Genomic DNA, 24,006 nt, shown 5'->3' on the forward strand with positions numbered 1-24,006 from the left:
CCCGTGGGACAAACTTTCAAAACCAGACTTGGTGCTATGGCCATCGCTTTACCCAGGCAACTCCGAAGAATCTTCCCTTGCTCAGGTCAAACAGGATCGACGTGGCTGGTTCGCAATCCCCTCTTGGCGCTCTCCGCCCTTCTCGTCCAAGCCACCCACCGGTCATACGCTGTCAGACGGCCGAATTCTTGGTGTTGTAACAGCGATCAAGTCCCAGGCTCCAGGATAGTAGCTAATAAGATTCAATAACCCAAAAAAGATATAGATGGTGCGCTCGGCGCGAGATGGAACTATGCCAAGCTTCTACAATTGCCACTTTCGATGTTGACTGATGATCCTTGCAGGACCCCTGACCAGTCCCCCTGGTTTTTCTTATCTGGGCTATTTTTGTTCAATAACACGTTGACGAATTCTCAGCAGAGCCTGAGATAAGTCATGATGATTGACGAGCCAGAGGTCTTGGCGTGGTATGCCGTGACGACGACCTAGACTTCGATAATAATGTGAACTTGCCGTGAATGAACGGTGACTGCGAGGGTATGGTGTACGCACAGTAAGGAGCGGGGCACAAGACAGCATCACCTGCTCGTCCAATCGATATATAGCAGATTAAACTATACGGTAGGTCCCGGTCAGTCGATGGATCGTTACATCAGCTAGCAGACACTGTATCCCCACAAGAGCCCAGGATAAGGGGTCAGGAAGCTGTCCTACACCCATCGATATTCAATTTCCATATGCTTAATTCGACTTCTTGGGGAGAAACCCTGTTGTTTCCTCTGTTGTCAAGATCAACCAATTAGGTCTTGTGACCAAACGGTTGGATACTCTGTACTCAGTCTCGTTTCGAATGCCCTAAACCTGGAATATCATCTTCAATAATCAAAATATACGTCTATTGATATCCAATGTAAGCAATTAATAAAGCCTTGCTACTTAATTCATTACTTTCAGTAGCTTGTTAACCAGTAAGCACAGAGCGCCTGGTACACCAGTTGAAACTCCATTTGTCGCAATAATGACACGGCCTAGCAAACAAGATTGAAGGTCTGGCCTACAATTGGTATCTACCTGCGACAATGGCAGCGAGCGTGACGAAATCGAGGCCATCTATCAGACCGAAGCACGAGTCAATCAAGCGGATGAAACAATACAACGGCGCTTCTAGAATTCCCTAGGAATATATGTGTTGAAACAACAATGAGCATCCAATCCCATATATTACATACAACCCTAACTAACGCCTTCTCCATCACATCACAGCCCATCGGAACTACCCTCCAATACTACGTATTAAATCACTTTGTGCCGAGTCCGCCATGTCAAACAGTATAGGGGGGCTGAAACGTTCCTGAGATCTCGCATGTTCAACGGCTATAACCCGAGAGCCCTATATGTCATATGCCATACACCAGCATCCGACCGGCAGGGCAAGTATTAAGTTCATACCCTTGTTTACACTACAAATTACAACCAGATTTACGTACCACCGTACCGTCTACGCCCGATCGATCAGCCGGGCATGTGCACAAGAGAATCTTGGGGTAACGGGACGAGGTGCAGCACGCCAAAACAAGAGCCTGCCTGCTTGTCTGCCAATATTCGAATTTACCCGAGAAATAGCACGAAAATGCACACCAGCCGCGGGTATCTACCCAACGAGGGACGGGATTGAGTCATGCCAACCCTACTTTGACGGAGTATGAATACATGCAGGCGGGACGGTTTACGTACTCCAACAGTACCAGGCCCTTGGCCAGCTTGGCCGGGCATTTTCCGACCAGGATTTGGAGAAACAATATGATATAAGGTAACAGTATGCTAATGGTAATCGGATACTTACCGTAAATGCGCGCTTTTCGAAAGCGCATTACTTACTTGCTCTTACTTACTCTGTATTGCGACAACTGTGGCCACCGAAACTGATAGTGGACTGAGTATGACAACAACTATGACTGGAGACCGAGGATGATCACCGAATTTCCAGCCTTACACAAAAAGAAACAATCAATCAGATCGCCTAGAAGTACCACCAATTTCCGCGCCCGGAATCCCACTATTACGGTGTACTTGGGCCGCCTGGCTGGGCATGACACATGGTATCATCGCCTCCATCACTCGCTCACCGTCTCAATCCGATGATGTCATCTGTACCGAACCAACCAGCTGCCACCAACAGTCACGCAGCCCGACAACAAGGACCCGTCAACTGCCGATGTGACTCGACTTCGTTCCGGGTACTCACTTCGTCTATTCGACTGGCTCCTTCGTTTTGTCGTTCGCATCCCGTCGAGTGAAGGCACCAGTTTTTTACCCGCGCTATTCTTCGCAACTCCGCCCACTCAGGTGTATTCGATTCGGGCACTAACGGTGGCAATGCAAATGATGCCTATTGCTTATGTATGCTATCTAAATATACACTCCAATCAACACCAATAATACATTAAATTTACTCCCGCGACTTGAGCAGCTTGCTGTATGCAAGAAAAGGCAGTTGCGTCAGAAACGCTGTAGACTATTTATTCCCTATACTCCGCCTAGGAAGGCTTGATCGCTTGCCCGAGATCGACTCCCTGATATGCGGGTACCTAGCGCCCGATAGGCGTGTAGATTGTAGATACATCCTAGTATTCCTCCGGATATCGACGGTGGATAGCGCTGGGTCAACCTGGAGACGTGCAGATTATGACGGGGGAGTGCATGCATGATCTGAAACGTGTCTGGGGATGAGTCGGGGGCTAAAATATCTCAAACTCGGGGCTGGGGTGACTTGACTACGTATACCCTTGTCGGGGTCGTCGATTCTGTGCTCCTATTGAAAACTGCAGATGGGCCCTAATGCTCAATGACGGCAGTGTGGAGGAGCGCTGCTGTCACCGGGCCCAACTCATCTGGATCTACAAGCTAGGAGGACAAGAGGGATCAAAATAGTACCGCACCACTTGTTCGGTCTGTTTCATGTATGCAGGGTACTCTATAGTAACAAAAGGAAAAAGTATTGAGTGAGAGCACCAAGTCAAGCAAAAGAAATAAACACCACGAATGCAAAATGAATGTCAATACCCAACCAGTGCACCCGTCAGACACATAGACAACAAAAGATTATTGGGTGACCTAATTCCCGCAACGCAGGGGAATCTTGGTAGATTTCCTGCCATGTACCCTCGTTTTCGTCACCATCTTTGTCATGGCAGTTGTTGATGTAGTCGCTCTTCTTTTCCGTCTGGTCTTGTTGAGTCGCCACCAATGCACGATGACATTCTTTGCCCAGATGATCCGATCCCGGGTCTGGACGACTGCTGCGCATTGCCGCGCAACGTCCTTTGCCATTATCCGTTTCTGGGTCTCTCGGTGGTTAAGGACGCGTTGCCATGCGTTTTGGAGCACCAGCGTTGCGCGGACACGCTTAGCAACTGGAAGGAGTCTGGAGCAAAGGAAGGCGAGGGCTCCGGTTGTGGAATCGGAGTTGAGGATGCTAGGTCCGGAATTTGGAGAGACAATGTTGACTACAACTGTTAGCTATGGTTCGTTCTAGTGCAGGGGTCGGACTCACTGAATTGTGTACTGCACCCTAGCATTCGTAGACGATCTTCTAGGCTAGTCTTGCTTTCTGTTGACGCCGAGTCCTGGCTGGAGGCCAGGATGTACCTTTCATATTCATCCAAGATACACTCATAGACCGTGCCATCCACTAGGTTTGCAGTGAGGTTTTCGGGACTTAGCCCTCTCAGCTGGGTCACAAGGTAGGCCCATTGCTTGAGGAGCACTGGGGGGTCCTCGCTCTCAAAGTGTTTGTCTGTCGCCTCTGGGTTTCCAGGTTCTTTTGGCAGTATAGCTCTCTTTCGCAACTGGCTGATTTCTTCCCTCAAATCACCCATATCAACCAAACCGGATAAACCCCAATTGCTAACAAGGCCCCATAACAGTGCAATCGTCTTTTCACGATGTCCGTCGACGATGTCTGCAGCGCGGATGTTGCTGACAAGCTGTCTACCCTCATGCGTGGATGCCAACCCATCCAGGGCGGTTTTCACGTTGAACACCTTCACTGCGCGACCCAGACAAGGGAACTTAAGTTGTCGGGAAAGTGGCCGCTGGCAGTCATCCAAGGACGTTGAGGGATAAAGAAGCAGCTCCACAACCCTGGTCAGTCTCACACCATCTCTCAGGTCAACAGCAAGATTAGATATCTCGTACTCATACTCTTTGAGTGGGTGCTGCTCGTAGGTCAATTGGCAGTCAATTTGTGCAACAGCTTTGCCAACATCTCCACATGATGGTAGTAAAAATCGAGTTAATGCCTGGAGCACCGCAAGAGAAGACTTATATGGTGATGAGGATAGGAACAGGCAACGAGAAAATGAGGTCTCCGAGCATTCCCTGGCCTTGTCCAAAAGAATGACGAGCAGAATGCTGCGGTGAACAGTTCGGCGATACACAGCAGCCAAAGTTTCGCGGTCGTTCGTTCTAAACTCGCTGCTATTTCGATCCATATCCTGATTCTGCACAAGGAACGCATCCAAGAATTTTTCAAGTCGTCTCGTCAAAGTTCTCTCTTTCTGTGACGAAGCTCCATCCGTAGATGTATTAAAATTGCTCGAGCTTATTTTGTTAGCTGGTATTACCCTCCCAGTGACTGTCTCCAGTGCAGCCCTGAGAGCATTCGGCTCGTAAGTCTGAAGCCAAATATCGATAAACCTTCGCTTCATTCCCAAGTCCTGCCGAAGTCGACTATTTTTGAGGACAATATTTTGGGGTATTGATAAGGCACCATACATAAGTGACGCCTGGAGTCTTTTGTAAAGAGTGGTAAAATAAGCTCCCTGGTAAAACAGGAGGAACTCTTGTCGGAGTATGGCAGGCTCATCCACATCATGGCTGCCTGCGTCGCCAAAAAGCCCATTTATCAACTGGGTCAATATCACTTCCTGATGTGAAAGCCAATTGTCATCGTACATTGCAGGGTTCGTAATAGCTCCCGAAGCCAGTGGATACTGGTGGTTGAGACGCTTCAAACTAGTTCGATCGGTTGGGTTCATTGCCGGTCTTGATGACTTCAGGGAGTTTGACAAACTAGATCCTCTTTTAACCGGGTTCTTGGTCCCAATACCCAGAGACCGCGTCTTTTCAGTGATATCTGAAACTGATTTCTTGAGGGAGGCATCGCTAACAACCTTCTTCACGCCCTTATTGACCGTTCTCGCTGCAAGAGGCGTGGTAAAGCCATTTGCACCAGGGAGCATGCCCGGCCGATCTCTTACCGGCTTCGGTTGACCCAGTTTGTCGCCTGTGCCGTTACCCTGTGTAGTCGGCGAGAGCTTCTTTCCGTTGACCTCAATCAGAGCCATTCCGGGGGGTATGTTCTCCTTGCCGCCATTTCGCCCGGGTATATCAGACATAGTCGCCGACTCTTGAGCGATCTTCGAGCTTGGTTGCAGGGCAGCACGACAGGGAGACGACGTGACGAGCCGTTTCGCTTGTTTTTTCCTCGCGATCTGAGATTCGAGGCTGCCGACCTGGGTATTTTCGGAAATAGTATCTTCGAGCTTGTTAGACTTCAGTGGGCTAAACAGACCCATGAACACGCTAGCCACAGTTGTATCTTCCGGGGGTATGTAGACAGTGTTTCGCCGTACGTCCCTCTTTAACGCATCTTTGACAATGACCTTGTCTGCGTTTCCACTGATCCGCTTAAGGAGGTCATTATTTCTCTGGGCGTTCGGCTCCGTACTTCGCTTTTTAGGCTCAATCTCATCCCTCTGCTGTGAGTGTTTGAGTGGGCTAGGAGCGAAGCTGACTCTAGGACGGAACCTTTGTGCTGGCTGTGCAAGTAGGGATGATTTGCGAGTCGTGGTACTGATGGCCGGTTTGGGGTCCCTCTTCGGTCTAACCGCTGTTCGTGCAGGTTTCTCATCCTGGTCGCTATGTATGGTGAAAGACGTATTGTTCTTCGCTCGTCGTTTCGGTTTGGCTCCGGTGAGAACTGGAGGTCGGATTTCAGTTGTGAACTCGAGGTTCCTCGTGTCATCATAATCTCCGACGCCATCGTCCCATAGGCCATCGAATGGGTCACCTCCGTTGCCGCTTTCGTGGCTGGCTCTAGAGCCTCTCGACCGTCGCGGACAAGGTGTTCCAACTTCTTGCAATAAGCTGGACATTTTTGGATCAATCTGGCATGTGTGTTTGGACTTTGTAGGTTTGGAGCAGCCAGATGCTGAAATGATGCCGAATGGACGGCAGAGAGGAAGGGGGAGGATTTGGCTTAGTACACCAATATGTAACGTATGTTCGAGGACGCGTATCTATGCAAATTACAGTAAAGGAATTTAAAACTGAGGCAAACACTGGAAAATATATTTTATCCACTGCTACCCAAATCCAAGTTCAGCTGTCTGCCTGCCACGAGGCAAGACGCGGTGTTGACGGTTTGGCTGCAGGGCTGGTTGCACGGGGCAACCAGTACAGCGCGAGGCATGAAGGCCCGCTTCACTGATTCCAAGAATTCCGCGCTACGACACAGGCAAGTTGACAGCTGGGTTGGATCAGGGCGCCATCCTATTATATGATAATGTTGATACATTTGCCAAAGCTTAAAACTTCAAACCCTAGGAATAATGGGGAGGGCCAAAAAAAAAAAAGATATAACTCCCCCGAGCCGGAATCGAGCCGGCGACCTTTCGGTTACAAAGAAGTACTGATGTACCACGTGATATTACAGCCGAACGCCATATCCAACTAGACCATCGGGGGTTGTTATGACTACCGGGCGATTATTTGTTGTGATAAGGCAAATATGTCAAGATGTCAAACACCTCACCAGTGTTTTTACCCTTCACTGGCGGGCTGAATCGTCAGGCTATCAATCGTCATATCCATGCCCTTCCGAGAAGGAGGGGTATGATCTTCTCGTCCTTACGGATTAGTGCACGCGAGCAAAATTACTCTGTCCAAGAAGGGCAATTAAAACTACAGATCTTGGTAGAATCGACATTCCAGCTGAGCGAAGAGGGGGCATGGCTACAAACTATATATATTCCTACAGAACTCTCTTCCAGGGTCCATGGAGGCTATAGCAGCACTTCTGTTCAGACAACACAGGGACCAACTTGGCCCTGAGCTCGAAGTGTTCGAGCTGCCCTGCCTTGTGTGCCATGCTGAAACAAACCTTATACTGTATCTGGATCCGAGGGACTCTGATACATGCACCTGAAGTTTAAGTAGGGACCTCGGCCCACCACGGAGGGGAAGACATCACAAGAGTGTCTGACGAAATAAACACCAACCCCGACGATTCTCATCATAAATCTTGCGTTTTCCGTGGTTCCGCCCGAGATGCTCGGGGTATTTAGAGATTAATAGTGGGGCGAGTCGCCCAGTCGTTGAGCCGTTACTTTTACCAGCAGTAGCTCCGGCCAGGCCGTTTTTAAGGCCTGTGATCCCACCACTGGCACCCTCTCCCTTTCCCCAGACACGCCGCCAGCCGGCCAACTGATCTCCAACGTGGCCCTCTGCATTGAGTTCTGTCCTGCATATTCACCAGCCAGTGTAATAATTTGCACCCTGCAGCCTCCGAACCTGCTTGAAATAACATCCCTATTTTTGCTCGCATAGTCACCGAGCCTCCTCGCTTGATTTCCTTAATTTCGGCATCTGCTCCTTTTTGGTAGACAGTAGCGTCTCGTTCAGGAGTTCAGAGAGATGGCCCTGAAGTAGCACGTTGCTTTCAATAATATTCTACAAGATATAACTGCCCATCACGTCACCCGTCGCCTCTTCCACGTACTGCATACCGCCTGCTCGTTTAACGCGAGTCCGCTCCGAAGCCACCAGGACGCCTCCCCCGTTGACGAAACACACGGAATGAGCACAAGTCATGGAAGCTCTGGTCTACGAGAATTCGCCCTTGGCTGAATACCTACGAGGTTAGTTTGTCGATTGCTAATCGCTTTCGGACCGAATGGGACTGACGTTTGGGTGCTTCAGGAGAAGGTGAACACGACCCAAACTGGACCGTCAGAGAGCCCGAGAATAGAGACGACTTATCCGATTCGACCACTGCCGACTTCGCGCCCCGAGGAGCGTCAAGATTCCAGACGCGTATACGAAACAAACTCCCCAAACCCCTGAACCTCAAGGCCTCACGACAAACGGCTGCCTTGGGACGGCTATACGATGTCTGCGCTGTATGTTTACATCCCAACAATATACCGTGAAGAATATAGGTGCTAATGGTGACTCTTAGTCGGTCTTGAACTCGCGTCTTGGCCGGAATGACAACGAGAGGTTCCTGGAACAATTTGGTTACGTGATTGTCGCCTCACAGTTATTGAACGAACATAGTGCCCCCTCCTACACTTCCGCCAATGACGTTCTGTCCAATACGGCTCCAACAGACCTCCCTACAATATCTACAACGTTTGGCCTACAAGGCGCGTTCGTGACGGCCTCGACCTCATTCTCGATTGCTTGGTTATTACACTGGAGTCGACCTCGGACGGGAACGAGCATCAATCCTCGAAAAGTCGGCGTTTTGTTAGTGCTAGTCCCAGTGCTGGGGGTGCTGTTTTATGCCTTTGCAAGACGTCAATGGCTCAAATACCTGCGACATCAAGCTGTCGATGCAGCTGCCCATCTAATTGGCAATGCCCAGGGATTTGATTCCGCGGCGTCGGCATCTGTAGTGTTTATACAAGAGGTTGAACTGGTGTCGAGAGGCTACCGCATGCATGTATTCCCAATAGACATAACATCAAGTGAAAGCGATGTGCTAACCTGCTAATAGAAGTACACCACTGCCACCGATAAGTAGACTTGAAGACCAGACTCAGGTCCGGCGGTGCCTGAGACTTCGTCGCACCGTATCCGAATGCTTCTATTCCATGCTAGACCACTATATCCGGGCGCAGCATACACTAGAACCGTTATCAGACAGCTCCAACCTTGCGAAATATTACGACATTTATGACATTTCACCGGAAGAACTGGCGGAGATTGAAACCGCGTTTGGTGATCGAGAAACAGAAGACCAGTTTTCTTTACGAGGCCTTCGAACACTTTTTGGGCGGCTATATCTTGTCAGAAAGAGCATTCTTTGCTGTCTTTTGGCGCTCGGGGCAGACGGAGGCGGCTCCGATATTACGAGATGGAGCACCGCGGTTGAACAGATGCGAAATCTAACGACAATAACTGGCAACAGCATGCAAAGGATGACTCGTATTCTCAACGAAGAAGATAGTACGGCCGATGCTATACCGCCATCGCCACTCCCAACGGCTTCTCCAGGCAAAGAACGCCTTCGTTCTCAGTTTCGGAAACTGAACTCGCTTTCGCAAGGGATTCGTGCCCTTCACGCAAAGATGCACATCTTCAAGGAAGCATCTACCGGCGATTTAGATCGTACTGACACTAGTGAGCTAGAAGCGACACTCTTGACTCAGTATGAATCCATCGGAACCGATATCAAGAGCTTACTACAAGAATGGGAAGCCGGCAAGGCTAGTCTCACGAGTTTGGACAAGGAGACCAACTCCTCTCGCTCACGGCCGCCCAGTGGGCTTTTCCCCCTATCACCTACACCTAGCCTGGGAGGCACTACGGCGGTAGAAGGTAGTCCATCAGAGGCGCTGAAAGCGTTGAATGGCGAGAGCCGGCCAGTCTCAGGTATAAACTACAACATTGACGACGCCGAAGAGATCTTTGAGGCTGTCGCTCTTCCAGCACGAAAGAACAAACGGCAGTCCCTGACGCGAGAAGAGCGCATTGCACGGGTGAAAGAAGACCGAGCAAAACAGGCCGCTGCGAGAGACCGGACAGATGCCAATACTCACATGCTGAAAGAGCTCGAAATGGTGATCAAGCAGCGCCCCCGAACCGTACAATCGAAACGGGTCACAAGCCTCTGAACAACGGCCGGTTCTCTCTGTACGAAGCCGGTTTATTTATCCCTTTGCTTCTGCATATACCTTGACTTAGAACTCTTCCGTCGCTCGTCCCCAACCCCTGATTGATACCCAGACCGTATAGATTTGGCTGGAGCCTGGCGTTAAGGGTCTTTCTTATCTATTTTTTTTTTCTCATTTGTCTGGCACATTTTATTATTCGGGTTGGATACTTTGGATTTCGGTTGTAAAATACTTTATCCACTGTATCATATTATTATTCGGCTCTTGGGCGTTTTGTTGTGGGAAAACGGGATGACAGGTTTCCATTGTGTCACTATCACTACCGCCTCAGTATATACTATCAATAAACAATTGTTGAATACCGAATGCTTTTCCCATGGCTACCCCCTCCCAGCCTTGGTTCTGAGGCTGGAGCTTGGACACGGTGCTGCCGAACTAAGCCCAATTTGGTCTAATTAACACGACGCGTGAGCCATACACGACCCACCAGAACGCGAACATCTCTCTGGCCTTGACATTTCTCCCCTCCAGCTCTTTCACCACTCAATTCTCTCCCATATCACTCGTGAGTTCCCAGCAGCAGTCTACCTCTTCGATGAAACGGATCTGACAATTCCTTCCTCTATCCAGAATCAATCGATCTCCGCTTCCCCCATCTCCTCTCAATCACACAACCCCGCCTTCACCGCATCCTCACTCAACACAGTCCTCAAGAGTAAGTAGCTGGGAGCGGATTATTAGATTGGGACTTGTTTAACCAGGAGAACAGTGTTGGAAGCCCGCCTAGAACAAGCCAGTCTGCTCAAGCGCGTATGTATCAGCCCAATCAAGGATCGTGTATCCTGATCAGTTGCTCACAAAGCTCCCCACCATCTAGGTCGTTGACGCCATTAAAGATCTCGTACAGTACTGCAACTTCGATTGCAATGACTCCGGAATCGCCCTCCAGGCTATGGACAACTCCCACGTTGCCCTTGTGTCCATGCTTCTGAAGGCCGAAGGGTTCTCCCCTTACCGCTGTGACCGCAACATCCCTATCGGTATCGACCTGGTCTCCTTGACCAAGGTCCTTCGCGCTGCTCAAAATGAAGATATCTTGACCCTGAAGGCGGACGACTCTCCAGATGTCGTTAACTTGATGTTTGAGAGTGCCGAGACGGACAGACTCAGCGAATACGACATCAAGCTGATGGACATTGACCAAGAGCACTTGGCTATCCCCGAAACAGAGTACGCTGCTACAGTGGAGATGCCCTCAGCGGAATTCCAACGGATCTGCAGGGATCTCAATGCTCTTTCTGAATCTGGTGCGTGCCTTATCTTCGATTTATAGCGTAACTCCAAATTTGTTGGACTGTAACTGACTGGCACTACTCAGTTGTGATCGAAGCAACGAAGGAAGGCGTCAAGTTCTCCTGCTCGGGTGACATCGGCAGCGGTTCGGTTACCATCCGCCAGCACACAAGCGTTGATAAGCCTGACCAGAACGTCTCGATCGTTCTAAGCGAACCTGTTGCCCTCACATTCTCCCTTAAGTACTTGGTCAACTTCTGCAAGGCCACAAACCTCTCCAGCACAGTGAGCCTCTCGCTCTCCCAGGAGGTTCCTCTTCTCGTCGAGTATGGCCTCGGAAGTGGTCACCTGAGGTTCTACCTCGCCCCCAAGGTAAGTTTTCCCCAAGTTCATCCCAAAGACTTATGAAAGCGAAGAATGTGTACTAATGGAACTTCAACAGATCGGTGACGAGGAGTGAGCACGGGCCCAGTGATATGAATTGAACCATTATGATCACGAAAGGGATGCATCAAGGTGGAAATGATTACATACCTCTCCCTGTTTACTTTTTTTTCTTTCCTTTTTTCTCTACTGTCTCAAAATACTCCTGGATGTTTGACGTTATCCTGCTGAGGATGGAGGTCTTCTACCATAATATCCATTCTAGATATCAAGCGATTGATGGTGTTACGCGTTACTTGCCAATCGAGTTTTAGTCATGTCTGATTCGTAAACTATCTGATTCGTAAACTAGCCCGACATCTTAATTATTTTGCATGATGCGAGCATCGATCCACATATCTTAGGGCATCAGATCCCCAGTCGCCTTCCTTACACCCGAAAGCAGATCCGACAACCTCCCTCCAGGCTCACCCAACAACCCTAAGGGACTGACGCCCCAGACCCAACAAATTAGTAAGGTCTCAAAAACCACTCCTTCCAGTACCCAGTAGACGATCTCGTCTAACAGGCAGGGAAAAAACAAACTAACCTTGAAAAAAGGAAGAGAAGCGCCATCCCCCCAGAATAATCGGAATCGAATGATACCACATATACCAGCTAGTAGCGGTAGCTGGCGCAGTATGCTGCGTATTGCACTAAAGTGTCGTACCCCGGGAAGGGACACACACAATCTTCGCAACGACTCTCCCAAGGGGAAACCAGCAAGAAAAATAAATTTCCACAGCCCCGATGTTTCTGATGCCAATTGCAGATGTGCTCACACCAGACCCTTGCGGGTTGTACCAGCCCCTCTTCCTCAACCAAGAAGGCGAGGAAAAAAGAGGCGGGTTGGTGGGTTGAAGATTCCTCCGAATTTCTCATTTGCAGGGGGTTGAACCGGATGATGCGGAGTGTCATGCCGGTGACAGGACGGCAGGCATCCTGTCGTGTGTAGCAAAGAAACGCAGCATTGGGGGGATGGCGCTTGGGGGAAGAAAAGAAAAAGGTATTTTTTGCGATTTTTTTTTTGTTTTTGAGTCACCGTGATGGTGGGTTCACCGCCTACTGAGATGGGAAGAGGAGTTGAGTTTATCACGTGATGTATGGAATTAGTAGGCATTTGTTGTTTCAATTAAATTTGTTTTGCGCGAAAGTTCCTGAAAGTAGCGGCTGGGTCGCAATGATGATATCAGACCCGAAAGCATACTCAACGTCGTCTCCTCAAGGAGAAATGCAGGGTTCGGCTTCCGTGAGGCGGAGCAATTGTGCAATCAGATTGCTCGCATGGGACCTCTTCACTCGACAGGTCCAAAGTAGCCCAATAATGTGGCCAGTTATTTCAAGCAGAGGATGTCTGAGGTCCTTTTGAAACTCTGCAGTCTGCGTGGTTTGCGAGTTTGTATGTATTTGACGACAGATGCTGCCACGATTGCTTAAGTTTTATAGATCCCGGAAGCAACTATATATCTCGGGAAGGATTTACGCACGCGACCAGAGTTAAATGGATACTCACCGTTCAACTACAACCAAACCAAACCCCATCGTGAGTGTCCACAGGGCACAGGGTGCTACTGTTAGTCTGTCGACTCTTTCCGATCGCAGGGTTCGACATCAGACTATGTTCCCAGTTCCCACCCGCAGAAGCCACTACCCCCAGCCCTGCACGGCACAAAGTGGCTTGCGCGTTTCAACACCGCCACACTCCACGGCAACCGAGATGAGGTTTGATTACGCGTGGTCTGGACTCGGCCACTGTCCTTCTTTGCGTTTGTGATTTCATTCTGCTGTCGAGGCTCGAGCTATTGGACGACAATGAGGTGGAACTCTTGGCTGTTTCGCTGACGCAAGATTGGTCGATTTTTTGTGTTGACCCCCATACCTGAGATTCGATTGCACCACAGAGTAGGATCATTGTGGACAATTGTGGACGGGCTGGACGGCCTTCCCAATTGTTTTGACTTTTGCATAATATTGTGGTCTGTGGACAAATAACTGCTGATTTTGTCCTCGCATTCCACCACTATGACCCCCAATTATCGAACTTCTGCAGGGACTTGTGCCTCGCGGGCTGCAGGAGAGCACCTATAAATAGCGGGTGTGTTGCTAATGCGACGATCATGGTTCAAGATCAACAAGATAGTAGCAATACTAATCGACGACAAAAATAATGAAATCCACGTTGTTCTCGGGTGAAGATCGTGATTTGGTTCGGCTTTAGGGCTGGAATGAGGACGACTGCAACAGGGCTGGGAGAGAATCCGCGGCCATAGCTCAGGAAACGATGTTAATGAGAAACAAGTGCCCTTGGCTGCTGGATAAGCTGCGAGCCGTGTCGTCAGGGACGGGATAAGACCAGGCACAAGAATATTTTTAGAAGAATGACGGGACAATTAATTTAATGAAGAGCTGGACGGAGAGGGAGAAAGAGAAAAGGCCGCCGTTAGCTGTCAACAGTCTGGACTCGGGACCACGTAAAGCAGTCCAGTGCCTGGAGTCCCACCGGCTCCTCTGCTCCTTAAACCACGGTTCACAGCCAGGCAACTTGGGCTGGCCTGGAAATTACCGGAGTCTCCCGCTGTTTCGTGCCCCCAGCTTTGGAACGTTGGGTTTGATTGTCTTCATTTTTTGTCCGCCTTTCCTCATTCCTTCTGCTCTTCGGTCCTAGCCTTCATTTCCGCCGCGAGTCCGTCGATCTCCTTCATTCTTCTGGCCTCAAGATCCATTCGTTTTCTGTCGCTCGCTTCGTCCCCAGCTTTCCTGGTTTTCCATCACCAGTCCACCACCCTCGCCCTGCATCGCCTTAACGATCCATGTGAGCCTCCCCGCCCGACAAACCACGGCGTGTCACAGGCGGCTTGGCAATCTTGAGCACTCCCTGCAGCCTGAGGAAACCAAAGCCATCTTCTTCTCGAACCTCTTCTGCGATCGCTCTCCCTTTCTTCAACTCGCCCCATCTCCGGTCTGTCGGTCGATTCTAGGGGGCTTTATTGCGGCTTATACGATCGCTGGGGATCCGCCCCCCTCGGTGCTTGTCGGTCCGTTCGCGATCTGACTTGTCTTGACCTCAAAAAGGCCTTGGAAAAAACGAAGCCACGTCGAGGAGGCGGCCGTGGGACAGCAGGGCCCGATCTTCGAAACGAACTCACCACACTCCATCGTCCACGACGACTCGCTCCTGGCCTGCTTACCACCTCCGCGGTGGTAACCCGCCATACTGTACCGTCACTCCCTGAACGAATTCCCAGGCGACACCAGCTCCGTAACGGAGCAATTCGTCAAGATTTATTCCAACACATCGAGAGCCTCGCTCTTTGGCGGGTCGTTCGATCCGACTTTCAGGCGAGACCACGGAGGTTTTCGCGCGAGAGAAGGATACATAAATGTGACTCCACCACCGCCAAAAAGGAAAATGTATAAACCAAATACCATGTGGACATGGTCCTTCGCCATTGTCGCCTTAGTACAAACAATTATCACACTTGCTCTAGAATGGTATGTTATGTCCTGAAAGAAATCTCCGCACTTGATCCTTGAGGCTGACGCGAGAGGTTCGATGCTATAGTTATGTCTTCGCAAATTTCCAAATCCAACTCGAACCCAAGGCCGAAATGGTGACCTCATCAAAAACGATACCCACTTTCCTGGCCTTATACAGTTTCGGATTCATATATGAATTGCTCCTTGTGTATGATGCGCTTCGACTCAAGAACACCATTCAAATCATCGGTCTGTGTTTCTGTAATGTCGGACTATTGGTTTACGGTGCCGTACAGGTACAGCAAATCAAAGAAGCCGTGGGAGTTTTGACAGACAACGACGTTATCAACCCGGATATCTGGGAACAAACTCAACCATTTCTAATCATCATTCCAATTGTTGTGGCTATGGGTTCATTATTGATGACAATTGTCGCCTGGAAACTCTATGATGAATTTGCGTGGTCGATCTACAAACATATTAGTGCTGATTTACGTATGAAGCGTCGTTATTTGACATACCAGGTGTGTGGGATTGAACTCATTCATTCGGCATTTGACCTGAATACTGATACCTCGCTAGATTTACATCGCTCTCCTCAAGTTCGATTTTTTCTTCTTCCTCGGTTTTACCGTCCAATTCCTTGTCATCGTTACGATAAGAAAGGATAGCGAGTTTGCCCTCACCATAGCTGCTGTGCCAGTAACAATTCTGATCCTTCTCGCTGCGGCGTTCCTCGTGCGACGTGAGAGTTCATTAGGAATGATCGCAATTATTGTAAGCGCCCCCTATGCGCGGTCGATGTTGAAGCCATTAAAGCGACTTACTGACAACGATAGCTTCTTTATTTTGCGGCCATGGCGTACTTCCTTTTCAAGTTGGTTCGTATGTACCAGCCAGAAACCGAAAATGACTATACACCGGCCCGGCGGTCTCTGACATTCTTCGCTGTTATCACTCTAATCCTGATTGTGATGACCATCATAAATGCTTGTATATGCATGCACAACTTCAACAAGGGATTGAAACCTCACATCAACAAGAAAAAGAAGGATAAGGAGGCAGAGAAAAATTCTACCGAGTTGACGGCCGTTGATGGCCAAGTGATGCCCGGCCGAATGATGATTGATTAGTGAACGAGGGTTCGTTCCCCTTCGACTGGCTGTTGTTTATTGGGTCGATATATATATATATATGCCACCCAATTGGCCATGTATCGACAGGAATATTGAACTACGGCGGGCGTCTTTCGAATATTTACAACATGATACCTTTTCCTACATTACTCGGGGTTTGTTATGACTGCTTACCATCTATACAGTCTTGGTTGTTTATTTTATTCCTTGATTCTTTCATATGTCAGTTCAAAGTACCCATAGCGTTTGCTTGATGAATATCTCTATGCTGCGGCTATCTAGCTACATTCATGTCACATTATCACGACTATATTCGATATTTCCTGTAGGTATTTTTCTAATAGCTCATTCACATATGAATGTCACCCTATTCACCTGATATTTAACTTATTAGTATTTGGTTCACTTTAATTATGTAGCACATCAGCTTGCTCATTAGTCGAGAAACCGTCGATTTGTCCGCCTGGCAGAAGGTGAAATATTATTACCCAGTGGGTGCAGAGTAAAGAGATTTCATTGGCCAAGTGAACCGGGGGATCAAAAGATGACAATACGTGACGATACCTGGCCAGTGAAAGTGATCGTGTCCTTTCGACAACTCCAGACCTCACCTCACCAGTTCTTAACTTCGACTTTCCTCCTCCCCCCTTCCTCTCCTTGTCTTCTCAGTCAAAAATTTCTTCTGCTTCTCAACTTTATTTCTGTAATTTATATCGACCTTCGCTTCCGCTCTGCCCGCTCATTTCGTTTCGTCTCACAATGGTGGGTGACCCTTTTTGTCGATCCTCGATCCTCGAAGCAGCTGCTTCATATTCCGGAGCGAATCCATCTGCGATTCTCCCCTATGCAGCCTCAATTGAGTCAATATCGCTAATATGGCCTCTCCTCTCTAGGCATCTCCTCGCGCTGCTTCCCCTCTGACCTCCGGTGCTGAGTCTGGCCCGGATTCCAAGTCCGCTGGCGCCGCCGCTTCCGCCTCCTCGGTCAACCGCCCTTCTTCTCCCACTCCTCCTGGCGGTCCTCGGGCTGCTTTGCGTCGCCGCGCGGCCGCCGACCACAAGGAGTCTCTCCGAAATGTCCGTCCTAGCTCGACCCGCTCCGCCGGCGCTGGTGGCTCCTCTAGCACCATGCTCAAGCTGTACACGGATGAGAGCCCTGGTCTGAGGGTTGACCCCGTTGTCGTGCTGGTTCTCAGCTTAGGCTTCATCTTTTCCGTTGTTGGTCTCCATGGTATGTGTTTCCCTCTATGGGATCCGATCTTGATTCGATCGAAGACTGACTTGTGTGTGCCCCTTCAGTAATTGCCAAGATCACTCGCAAGTTCTCCTCGTAAATTGCGCAGCTATGACCGACCTATCGCCTCTTTCGCCATCTCATCTCGTGATCGACCGAGTTTGATGTGTGCAGAATGGATACTGGACGTTCGTCTTGGCAGTATGATCGGTTCAGGATTGTTGAATTGTCGTTACTTGCTCGATGAATATACCGGTCGTTCCGCAACCCATCGACTTTCGAGGAGCGCGAATAGAACTCAAACGTTTCTGAACCTTCGAAAACCATATACCCCGTTACTCTACACTGTTTCGTTCCATGCGCCGGCGAGCCTGGGACGCACAGTTCCTCGAAACCCACCTTGCCCGAATTTTTCCTTGCTGGAGCTCTTTTAGAGCCAATACCCGTCTGCAGTATGGGTTTTGCGTTAAATATTATTATTTTTTGTTTGCATTCGGTGCTCGGTATCGCATAAAGTCAATGCAGAGTCAGTCAAGTTAGTTACAATTGGGAACAATGCATCTGTATATTACACTAGTCTCGCCAACTAAGGATCTCGGTACGACGTAGTCTCACCTCACGGATTAAGGAGATCTCTCGTTCGCTATCGGAGTACGGTTCGATGTATATCCGTGGTGTATCTCGCTTGACCCCAGACTGAAACGTACCTATGATCACCCACGCTATGGCGCTAGGTAGCCCTGCAGTAGCTAGAACATGGAGAGCCTGGATAAGAACCCCCTGTTTCCAAGGAGCCGGCTAGCGAGGGATCCGCCATATGCGCATGTATTGTCCTGTGAGTTCCCCAGACCCGGGGAACATTGGCGATGGCCGGACTAACCGCGATAGGCGTACCAGAAGAGAAGCCCCAGTAATCGTGCGGCTTTGAAATCGAATAGCGTTGCGCTGTTCGAATACGTATTATTATATATGATTCTATCGAATGGGAGCTGAGCATAGGTAGGTATACTCCGGATGCGGAGCTCGAGTCACAGCTAGCTGGGGGTAAGCCATGGGGAACATGCAAAACAACCCGAGCATGCAGTTATCGATTATTAGTGGGTGATTAGAGTAAAAAGCCGTTATCTCGACCGTTTACGTCTTCTGCTCATAGTGACAGCTTCCACGGCCGACGGAACGGTCTGTCGGGTCTGCTTATCAACCTGCTCTCCCGCCCAATAGAACCGCTCGAGATTTGCTGATAAGAATGCAATTCGCCAATGACAACAAACCACCAGCACTCCGTCTCGTTTACCACGATAACGATATGGACCTAGGTCAACCTGAGCTTAATGCTATTCTCCCGCAGGAATCTGGCGGAGTCGACCGTGAAAACGATGGGAGCCCTACTGCCAAGCTTCGATAGACATGGGTGTCCTTATCAATGCTTGCTGTTCGGGCTTATACCCCAGGTCCATATATCGTTTTTATTTATCATCACATCGACAATCATTTCTTGACTATCGCCGCGGTCTGCGAAGAGGCTTAATTGGGTTTTCTGCGGGATCGGAGGTTTATGGCCTTATATCAGCCACTCGCTCTGCATTGATGTCCTCGTTTGCTGTCACAAGAAAAATTACTGCAGAATACTTACTTATTTGGGACTGCAGTCCTTTTAAGTTCTCAGCTGCGTTAGCAACCTCACGCCTCGCTTGCCTTCTTTGATATATCCAAACATGGTTGCTGTTACTGCAGGCCCTGATGTACAGGGCGTCGAGACTGTCACATTTACTGCTCCCCTTTCCCAAGGGTTTGGTTATGGTATTATCATTGGGCTAGGGTTCGCCTTTGCTCTGGTGATGATCTTCATCACCTGGGCTCTCAAGAGGTATAACTACAGTCCCAACGGGATATTTGAATAGCGTTGACAATAAATAGGTACCAGCATGAAGTTATAACATCTGAGATGTTCTCCACCGCCGGTCGAAGCGTAAAGTCGGGATTGGTGGCCTCAGCGGTTGTGAGTAGTTGGACTTGGGCTGCTACCCTTCTGCAATCGTCCGCCGTGGCCTACCAGTATGGTACTTCGGGGCCTTTCTTCTATGCATCCGGTTAGTTCTTCACAACGGCATAGCAACAAACCAAAGGCTCAATACTGATAAGTTTGAATAGGCGCCACGGTCCAGATCATCTTGTTTGCAACGCTCGCTATCGAGCTCAAGAGACGCGCACCCAACGCACATACCTTCCTGGAAGCAATCCGTGCTCGGTACGGTACCGTGGTGCATATTGTGTTTATCATCTTCTGCTTGATGACCAATATCCTCGTTACTGCCATGTTGCTTACCGGTGGTGCTGCGGTTCTGAACTCCATGACTGGAGTTCCAGTGGTTGCTGCTTGCTTCCTGCTACCAATTGGTGTGGTGCTTTATACACTCTTTGGAGGTATCAAGGCTACTTTCATTACTGATTACATGCACACGGTTGTCATCATCGTCATCATTTTTATATTCTCATTCTCCGCGTACGCTACTAGTGCTAAACTCGGCTCTCCTGGAAAGGTGTACGATTTGCTGGTCCAGGCTGCGCAGCGTAACCCTGTCGAGGGAAATGCTGAAGGAAGTTACTTGACCATGAGGTCCAAGAACGGTGGTATTTTCTGGGTTATCAACCTCGTTGGAAACTTTGGCACCGTCTTCCTAGACAATGGATACTACAACAAAGCCATTGCCGCGCATCCAGTCCACGCTTTCCCTGGGTATGTCATCGGCGGCCTCTGCTGGTTCGCAATCCCCTGGCTCTGCGCAACGACAATGGGTTTATCTGCCCTCGCCCTTGAGGGTACCCGCCGCATCGCCTCAGTAGACGTAACCGCAGGCCTCGTGCTCCCCTTTGCCTCTGTCGAACTCTTAGGCTACAGCGGTGCGGTCTGTACAACCCTCATGATCTTTATGGCCGTCACCTCCGCCTTCTCCGCGCAGCTCATCGCCGTCTCCTCAATCCTCACCTACGACATCTACCAAGCCTACATCCACCCCTCTGCAAAGGGCAAGCGTCTCGTCTGGATCTCCCATCTCTCTTGCATCGTCTTCGCAATCGTCATGGCCGGGTTTGCCACAGGCCTCCACTACGCCGGCATCGGCATGGGCTACCTCTACCTTCTCATGGGCGTCATAATATCCTCTGCCGTTTTCCCAGGCGCCATGACCCTCGTCTGGAAAGGCCAGAACTGGATCGCTGCCGCCGCATCACCGGTCCTCGGCCTCGCAATGTCCCTAATCGCATGGCTTGTCACAACAAAAACCCAGTACGGCGTCTTCACTGTGGAATCCACCGGCGCAAACTACCCCATGCTCGCGGGAAATGTCGCCGCCCTTCTCAGCCCCGTCGTGTTCTCCCCTGTTCTTACATATATATTCGGACCCCAGAACTACGACTACGAGTCCATGCGCGCAATCCGCAAAGTCGACGACTCGGACGTCGCGGCCGCCGCACACGTCGACCTCGAACTCATCCCCGGCGAGAATCAATCACCGAGACGAGAAGAAGAAGACGAAGAGGAATTGAAGAAACTCAACAAAGCGGCTTTTATGTCTCGTGGGTTAACGATCGGCATGGTTATCTGCTTCCTTCTCCTCTGGCCGATCCCTATGTATGGCTCCGGTTATGTCTTCAGCAGGCAGTTTTTCACCGGGTGGATTGTTGTAGGTATTATTTGGCTGTTTGGGACCGCGTTTGGAGTTATCCTTTTCCCGTTGTGGGAGGGGAGGGAGAGTATTGTACGCACTGCCAGGCTTATGGCCCTTGATGCGATGGGGAGGAAGAAGGCTGCGTTGGAGGGAAGGAGTGGAAGTGGGGGTGAGGTTGAGGAGAGTATACCCTCCGGAGTTGCTACACCGACTGAGAAAGTTGCTGCTAAACGGGATGCTGTTTGATTTTGGGATGTATTGATTTTGAAGCGCCTGTATTATTGATTATATATGTTGGTCAGTGCGGTTGGCTTGGTTGTCAGTTCCTGTTGCGTGTGTTTGATTACCTATACCCCTCTCGGTTTTGTCGATGCGACTTAACGATGCCATACAGTAAATGGCTTGATTACACTCAAACAGATGATGACCGTCCTTTAAATGTTACGGTTGAGCAATTCGGTAGTAATGTCATTAATGATCCATCGTCAAGGTACAATACATTAAAATGAAAACAGAAGAGAACCCCCAGCCCCAAAACTCAACAAGCCATGCTTTAACCGAAGTATCAAGCAACAAAAAACAGCATTATAGGAATAATTATCGAGAACGTGAACATCAACTACAATCACTTATACCCGTACTGCTGCGGAGGCGGCGATGTAGCGCCAGACGCCACAGGCGGTCCTTGCATTTGCTGCCCGGCCTCTCCTTGCGGTGGCGCTTGCTGCGGTTGTTGATACCCCCCGAAGTACGCATTTGGCGGCGGTTGTGGGCCATAGCCTGCATTTGGCGGAGCCCTGGTTTCTGGGGTTATATCAGGGCGGTCGCTTTTTTTCCGTTTTTGTTAGTGGACTCCATGGGCTAAGAGCGGACGTCAGGTGGGAGACCTACCGTAAGTCTTGGGTGAATCGGCACGTATAACAGGTGACTTCCTTGTATTTGTGGATTGCCATTGGGATTAGAGGCTGCAATGTGAGGGTATGTTAGTATCTTCCACTTGCCCTATTGGAGAAGGATGATAATCCAGAGGTGGGTGTCATACAATAAAGCACACTGTGAAGAACGGCCTATGCTCACTATGTTAGCTTCAAAGTTATTTAACCTAGAGCAGGAGACAAACCATCGGGTGATACACCGTCCATTGTAATGTTGGCCTGTCATAGTATAGAGTAATTAGTCATCGTGGCTGGATCCAGGAACCGCCGACCGGGGCTGGGGTCCAATGCGCTCGCCGAATGGCAACCATAGATTTCCAAACAGGGATAACTCAAGACGTACAGTTATAGCAAAAAGCTCTAACATTCTCGTAGCCCTCCAGCATGGAAGTAAACTCTAAGAACTAGTTAGTACGTCTGCTCAACTGTTGTGGTGGATATCGGGCCATCCGATGTTCGCATGGAACCGGTGGAGGGCTATGACGAAGGATCCAGCTAGGAGTAGTAAGGTAGAACGAACCATGTGTTCCGAAGGTGATACAGATGGCCATGCTGGATGGATCTGAGTTCTGACTGGGATATTTGGACGACAGGAAGGGTGATTTCTTGGGATTGTACTTGATATTTGGTTTATAAAGTTTTGGGGGTCCAGGAATGGGCAGAAGATTGGTTTGTCACAGGTGTGGTGAAAGGGTGAAGGCAGCACTTATTTAACTGGGAACGGAAGTGTTGACGTGTGGCGCTGTGGCTTAGGCACCTCTTGGCGGGTTTGATTATGAGGATTGCATGGCACTGGCAGCACGTGCCATTCCGCTTTCTTGGGATTTTCTTATGAAACTTGGCCTTGTTATTCACTTGCAGAGTTGAATACTTTATTGGAATAATCGGCAAAGTGAGGAGTTGGTTATGCATGTGTTTACGTGGCAGGCATACGGCAGGATCTGGCGTGTTCTCGACTATAATTCCAGAGAGATTTATTTTGCCAATAATAACACCGAACAGTAAACTTAGTAACAGAAAAAGCACGCGGAGGTAACTATAAAGTGCTCTGGTTTCAATACACCCTCTCGCTGTGGTTGGGGAATCGTGACAAAGTGGTATGGGAGCCTTGGAATAGCATACGCCATGGTATGCTGTGAGCTCCGACGGGCGATTTTCGGTTCGAACCGTAGTATATGGGTCTGATGCCCGTTGTAATCTATTGTGTCTTGAAGAGTAGGATGGCGCAGTGACCGAGATAGAAGTAGATAAAATGCTTCGTTTCTGGAAGGGGAAAGGGTCAGCATATGCTTTATGTCCGGCATCATTTGCGCGGTGACAATTACCGTGCGTGACAAAGCTGCCAAAGTTCCTTCCGACCACACAGTGCCATGTAGCACCTTTGCGAGAATCAAACTGTTTCCTTGTAAGACCCACTAGTCATCGTAGGAATATCGGGGATCGCGGACTTCTCTCTTGATGTATTGAGCAATATCCTAGCCGCAATTAGCATCGAATTGACCACGCAGCGGAAAATATGGCATACCTTCTCAATGTGGTACTTTTCCATAGCCTCGATAGCTAAACAATTAGCCTGATTCTCCTGGTTCGACCAAGTAGTCCATACCGACTTCGACAGCCTCCTGCTGCATATCTTCCGACTATCACATCGTGAGCGTCAATTTATTCACTTGGAATAGATGGGCCTTACCATGTCGACGGATTTAATTTGAGCTTGCATTGATGTTAGTTGGTCTATGGGGAAGCTTGTGGAATTCCGACACTTACGCTCGAGCTTGTCCTTCTTTTCGGAGGCCATTTTGAGGAGTAAGCGCAATCGGCGATACAATCAAATTAAAAGAAAGAAATGGTAACGACTAAAGTCCGCAATGATTAAGATCTTTAATCTAAGGCGTGGTTTAGACGGGTCGTATGTTTGGTTGCGCGCTCTGGAAACTCC

The 24,006-nt window shown here is 49.4% G+C and overlaps 7 protein-coding genes and 1 non-coding gene across 8 annotated transcripts; 4 read left to right on the forward strand and 4 right to left on the reverse strand.

The window, feature by feature from the left end:
• Positions 1 to 3,114: 3,114 nt before the first annotated feature.
• sha1 (putative calmodulin-binding protein Sha1) lies at positions 3,115 to 6,158 on the reverse strand (the record flags this gene model as incomplete). Its single annotated transcript, XM_040816517.1, has 2 exons — positions 3,115 to 3,506; positions 3,554 to 6,158. The coding sequence occupies 2 exons, from the start codon at positions 6,156 to 6,158 to the stop codon at positions 3,115 to 3,117; spliced, it is 2,997 nt and encodes a 998-aa protein (XP_040662281.1).
• A 488-nt stretch (positions 6,159 to 6,646) lies between these two features.
• ASPVEDRAFT_t25 lies at positions 6,647 to 6,750 on the reverse strand. The gene has a single exon. It is a non-coding gene; the product is annotated as a tRNA-Tyr (tRNA).
• A 1,123-nt stretch (positions 6,751 to 7,873) lies between these two features.
• Positions 7,874 to 11,655, forward strand: ASPVEDRAFT_48694 (uncharacterized protein; the record flags this gene model as incomplete). The annotated part of the gene is made up of 7 exons (XM_040814058.1): positions 7,874 to 7,922; positions 7,984 to 8,183; positions 8,243 to 8,724; positions 8,783 to 9,848; positions 10,780 to 11,209; positions 11,281 to 11,567; positions 11,638 to 11,655. 7 exons carry the CDS (start codon positions 7,874 to 7,876, stop codon positions 11,653 to 11,655), a joined length of 2,532 nt encoding a protein of 843 aa, XP_040662282.1.
• A 3,000-nt stretch (positions 11,656 to 14,655) lies between these two features.
• ASPVEDRAFT_240842 (uncharacterized protein) lies at positions 14,656 to 16,620 on the forward strand. The gene is made up of 4 exons (XM_040809623.1): positions 14,656 to 15,110; positions 15,181 to 15,619; positions 15,678 to 15,872; positions 15,935 to 16,620. The coding sequence occupies exons 1-4, from the start codon at positions 15,028 to 15,030 to the stop codon at positions 16,226 to 16,228; spliced, it is 1,011 nt and encodes a 336-aa protein (XP_040662283.1). The 5' UTR covers positions 14,656 to 15,027; the 3' UTR covers positions 16,229 to 16,620.
• A 370-nt stretch (positions 16,621 to 16,990) lies between these two features.
• Positions 16,991 to 17,564, forward strand: ASPVEDRAFT_23529 (SEC61-beta family protein; the record flags this gene model as incomplete). Its single annotated transcript, XM_040809555.1, has 3 exons — positions 16,991 to 16,993; positions 17,125 to 17,461; positions 17,530 to 17,564. The coding sequence occupies 3 exons, from the start codon at positions 16,991 to 16,993 to the stop codon at positions 17,562 to 17,564; spliced, it is 375 nt and encodes a 124-aa protein (XP_040662284.1).
• A 1,615-nt stretch (positions 17,565 to 19,179) lies between these two features.
• On the forward strand, positions 19,180 to 21,378 carry ASPVEDRAFT_145995 (sodium:solute symporter family protein; the record flags this gene model as incomplete). The annotated part of the gene is made up of 3 exons (XM_040808080.1): positions 19,180 to 19,331; positions 19,382 to 19,554; positions 19,616 to 21,378. The coding sequence occupies 3 exons, from the start codon at positions 19,180 to 19,182 to the stop codon at positions 21,376 to 21,378; spliced, it is 2,088 nt and encodes a 695-aa protein (XP_040662285.1).
• Positions 21,379 to 21,757: 379 nt separating this feature from the next.
• On the reverse strand, positions 21,758 to 22,618 carry ASPVEDRAFT_48697 (rhodopsin family protein; the record flags this gene model as incomplete). Its single annotated transcript, XM_040814059.1, has 6 exons — positions 21,758 to 21,959; positions 22,024 to 22,097; positions 22,175 to 22,199; positions 22,253 to 22,286; positions 22,411 to 22,464; positions 22,588 to 22,618. The coding sequence occupies 6 exons, from the start codon at positions 22,616 to 22,618 to the stop codon at positions 21,758 to 21,760; spliced, it is 420 nt and encodes a 139-aa protein (XP_040662286.1).
• A 295-nt stretch (positions 22,619 to 22,913) lies between these two features.
• On the reverse strand, positions 22,914 to 23,987 carry ASPVEDRAFT_35906 (dynein light chain DYN2). The gene is made up of 7 exons (XM_040811093.1): positions 23,835 to 23,987; positions 23,758 to 23,780; positions 23,674 to 23,707; positions 23,593 to 23,627; positions 23,516 to 23,542; positions 23,393 to 23,462; positions 22,914 to 23,330 (listed from the first exon to the last, which is right to left on the reverse strand). The coding sequence occupies exons 1-7, from the start codon at positions 23,863 to 23,865 to the stop codon at positions 23,266 to 23,268; spliced, it is 285 nt and encodes a 94-aa protein (XP_040662287.1). The 5' UTR covers positions 23,866 to 23,987; the 3' UTR covers positions 22,914 to 23,265.
• Positions 23,988 to 24,006: the final 19 nt, after the last annotated feature.

This window comes from Aspergillus versicolor (assembly GCF_001890125.1).
Source record: "Aspergillus versicolor CBS 583.65 unplaced genomic scaffold ASPVEscaffold_1, whole genome shotgun sequence".
NCBI lineage: Eukaryota > Fungi > Ascomycota > Eurotiomycetes > Eurotiales > Aspergillaceae > Aspergillus > Aspergillus versicolor.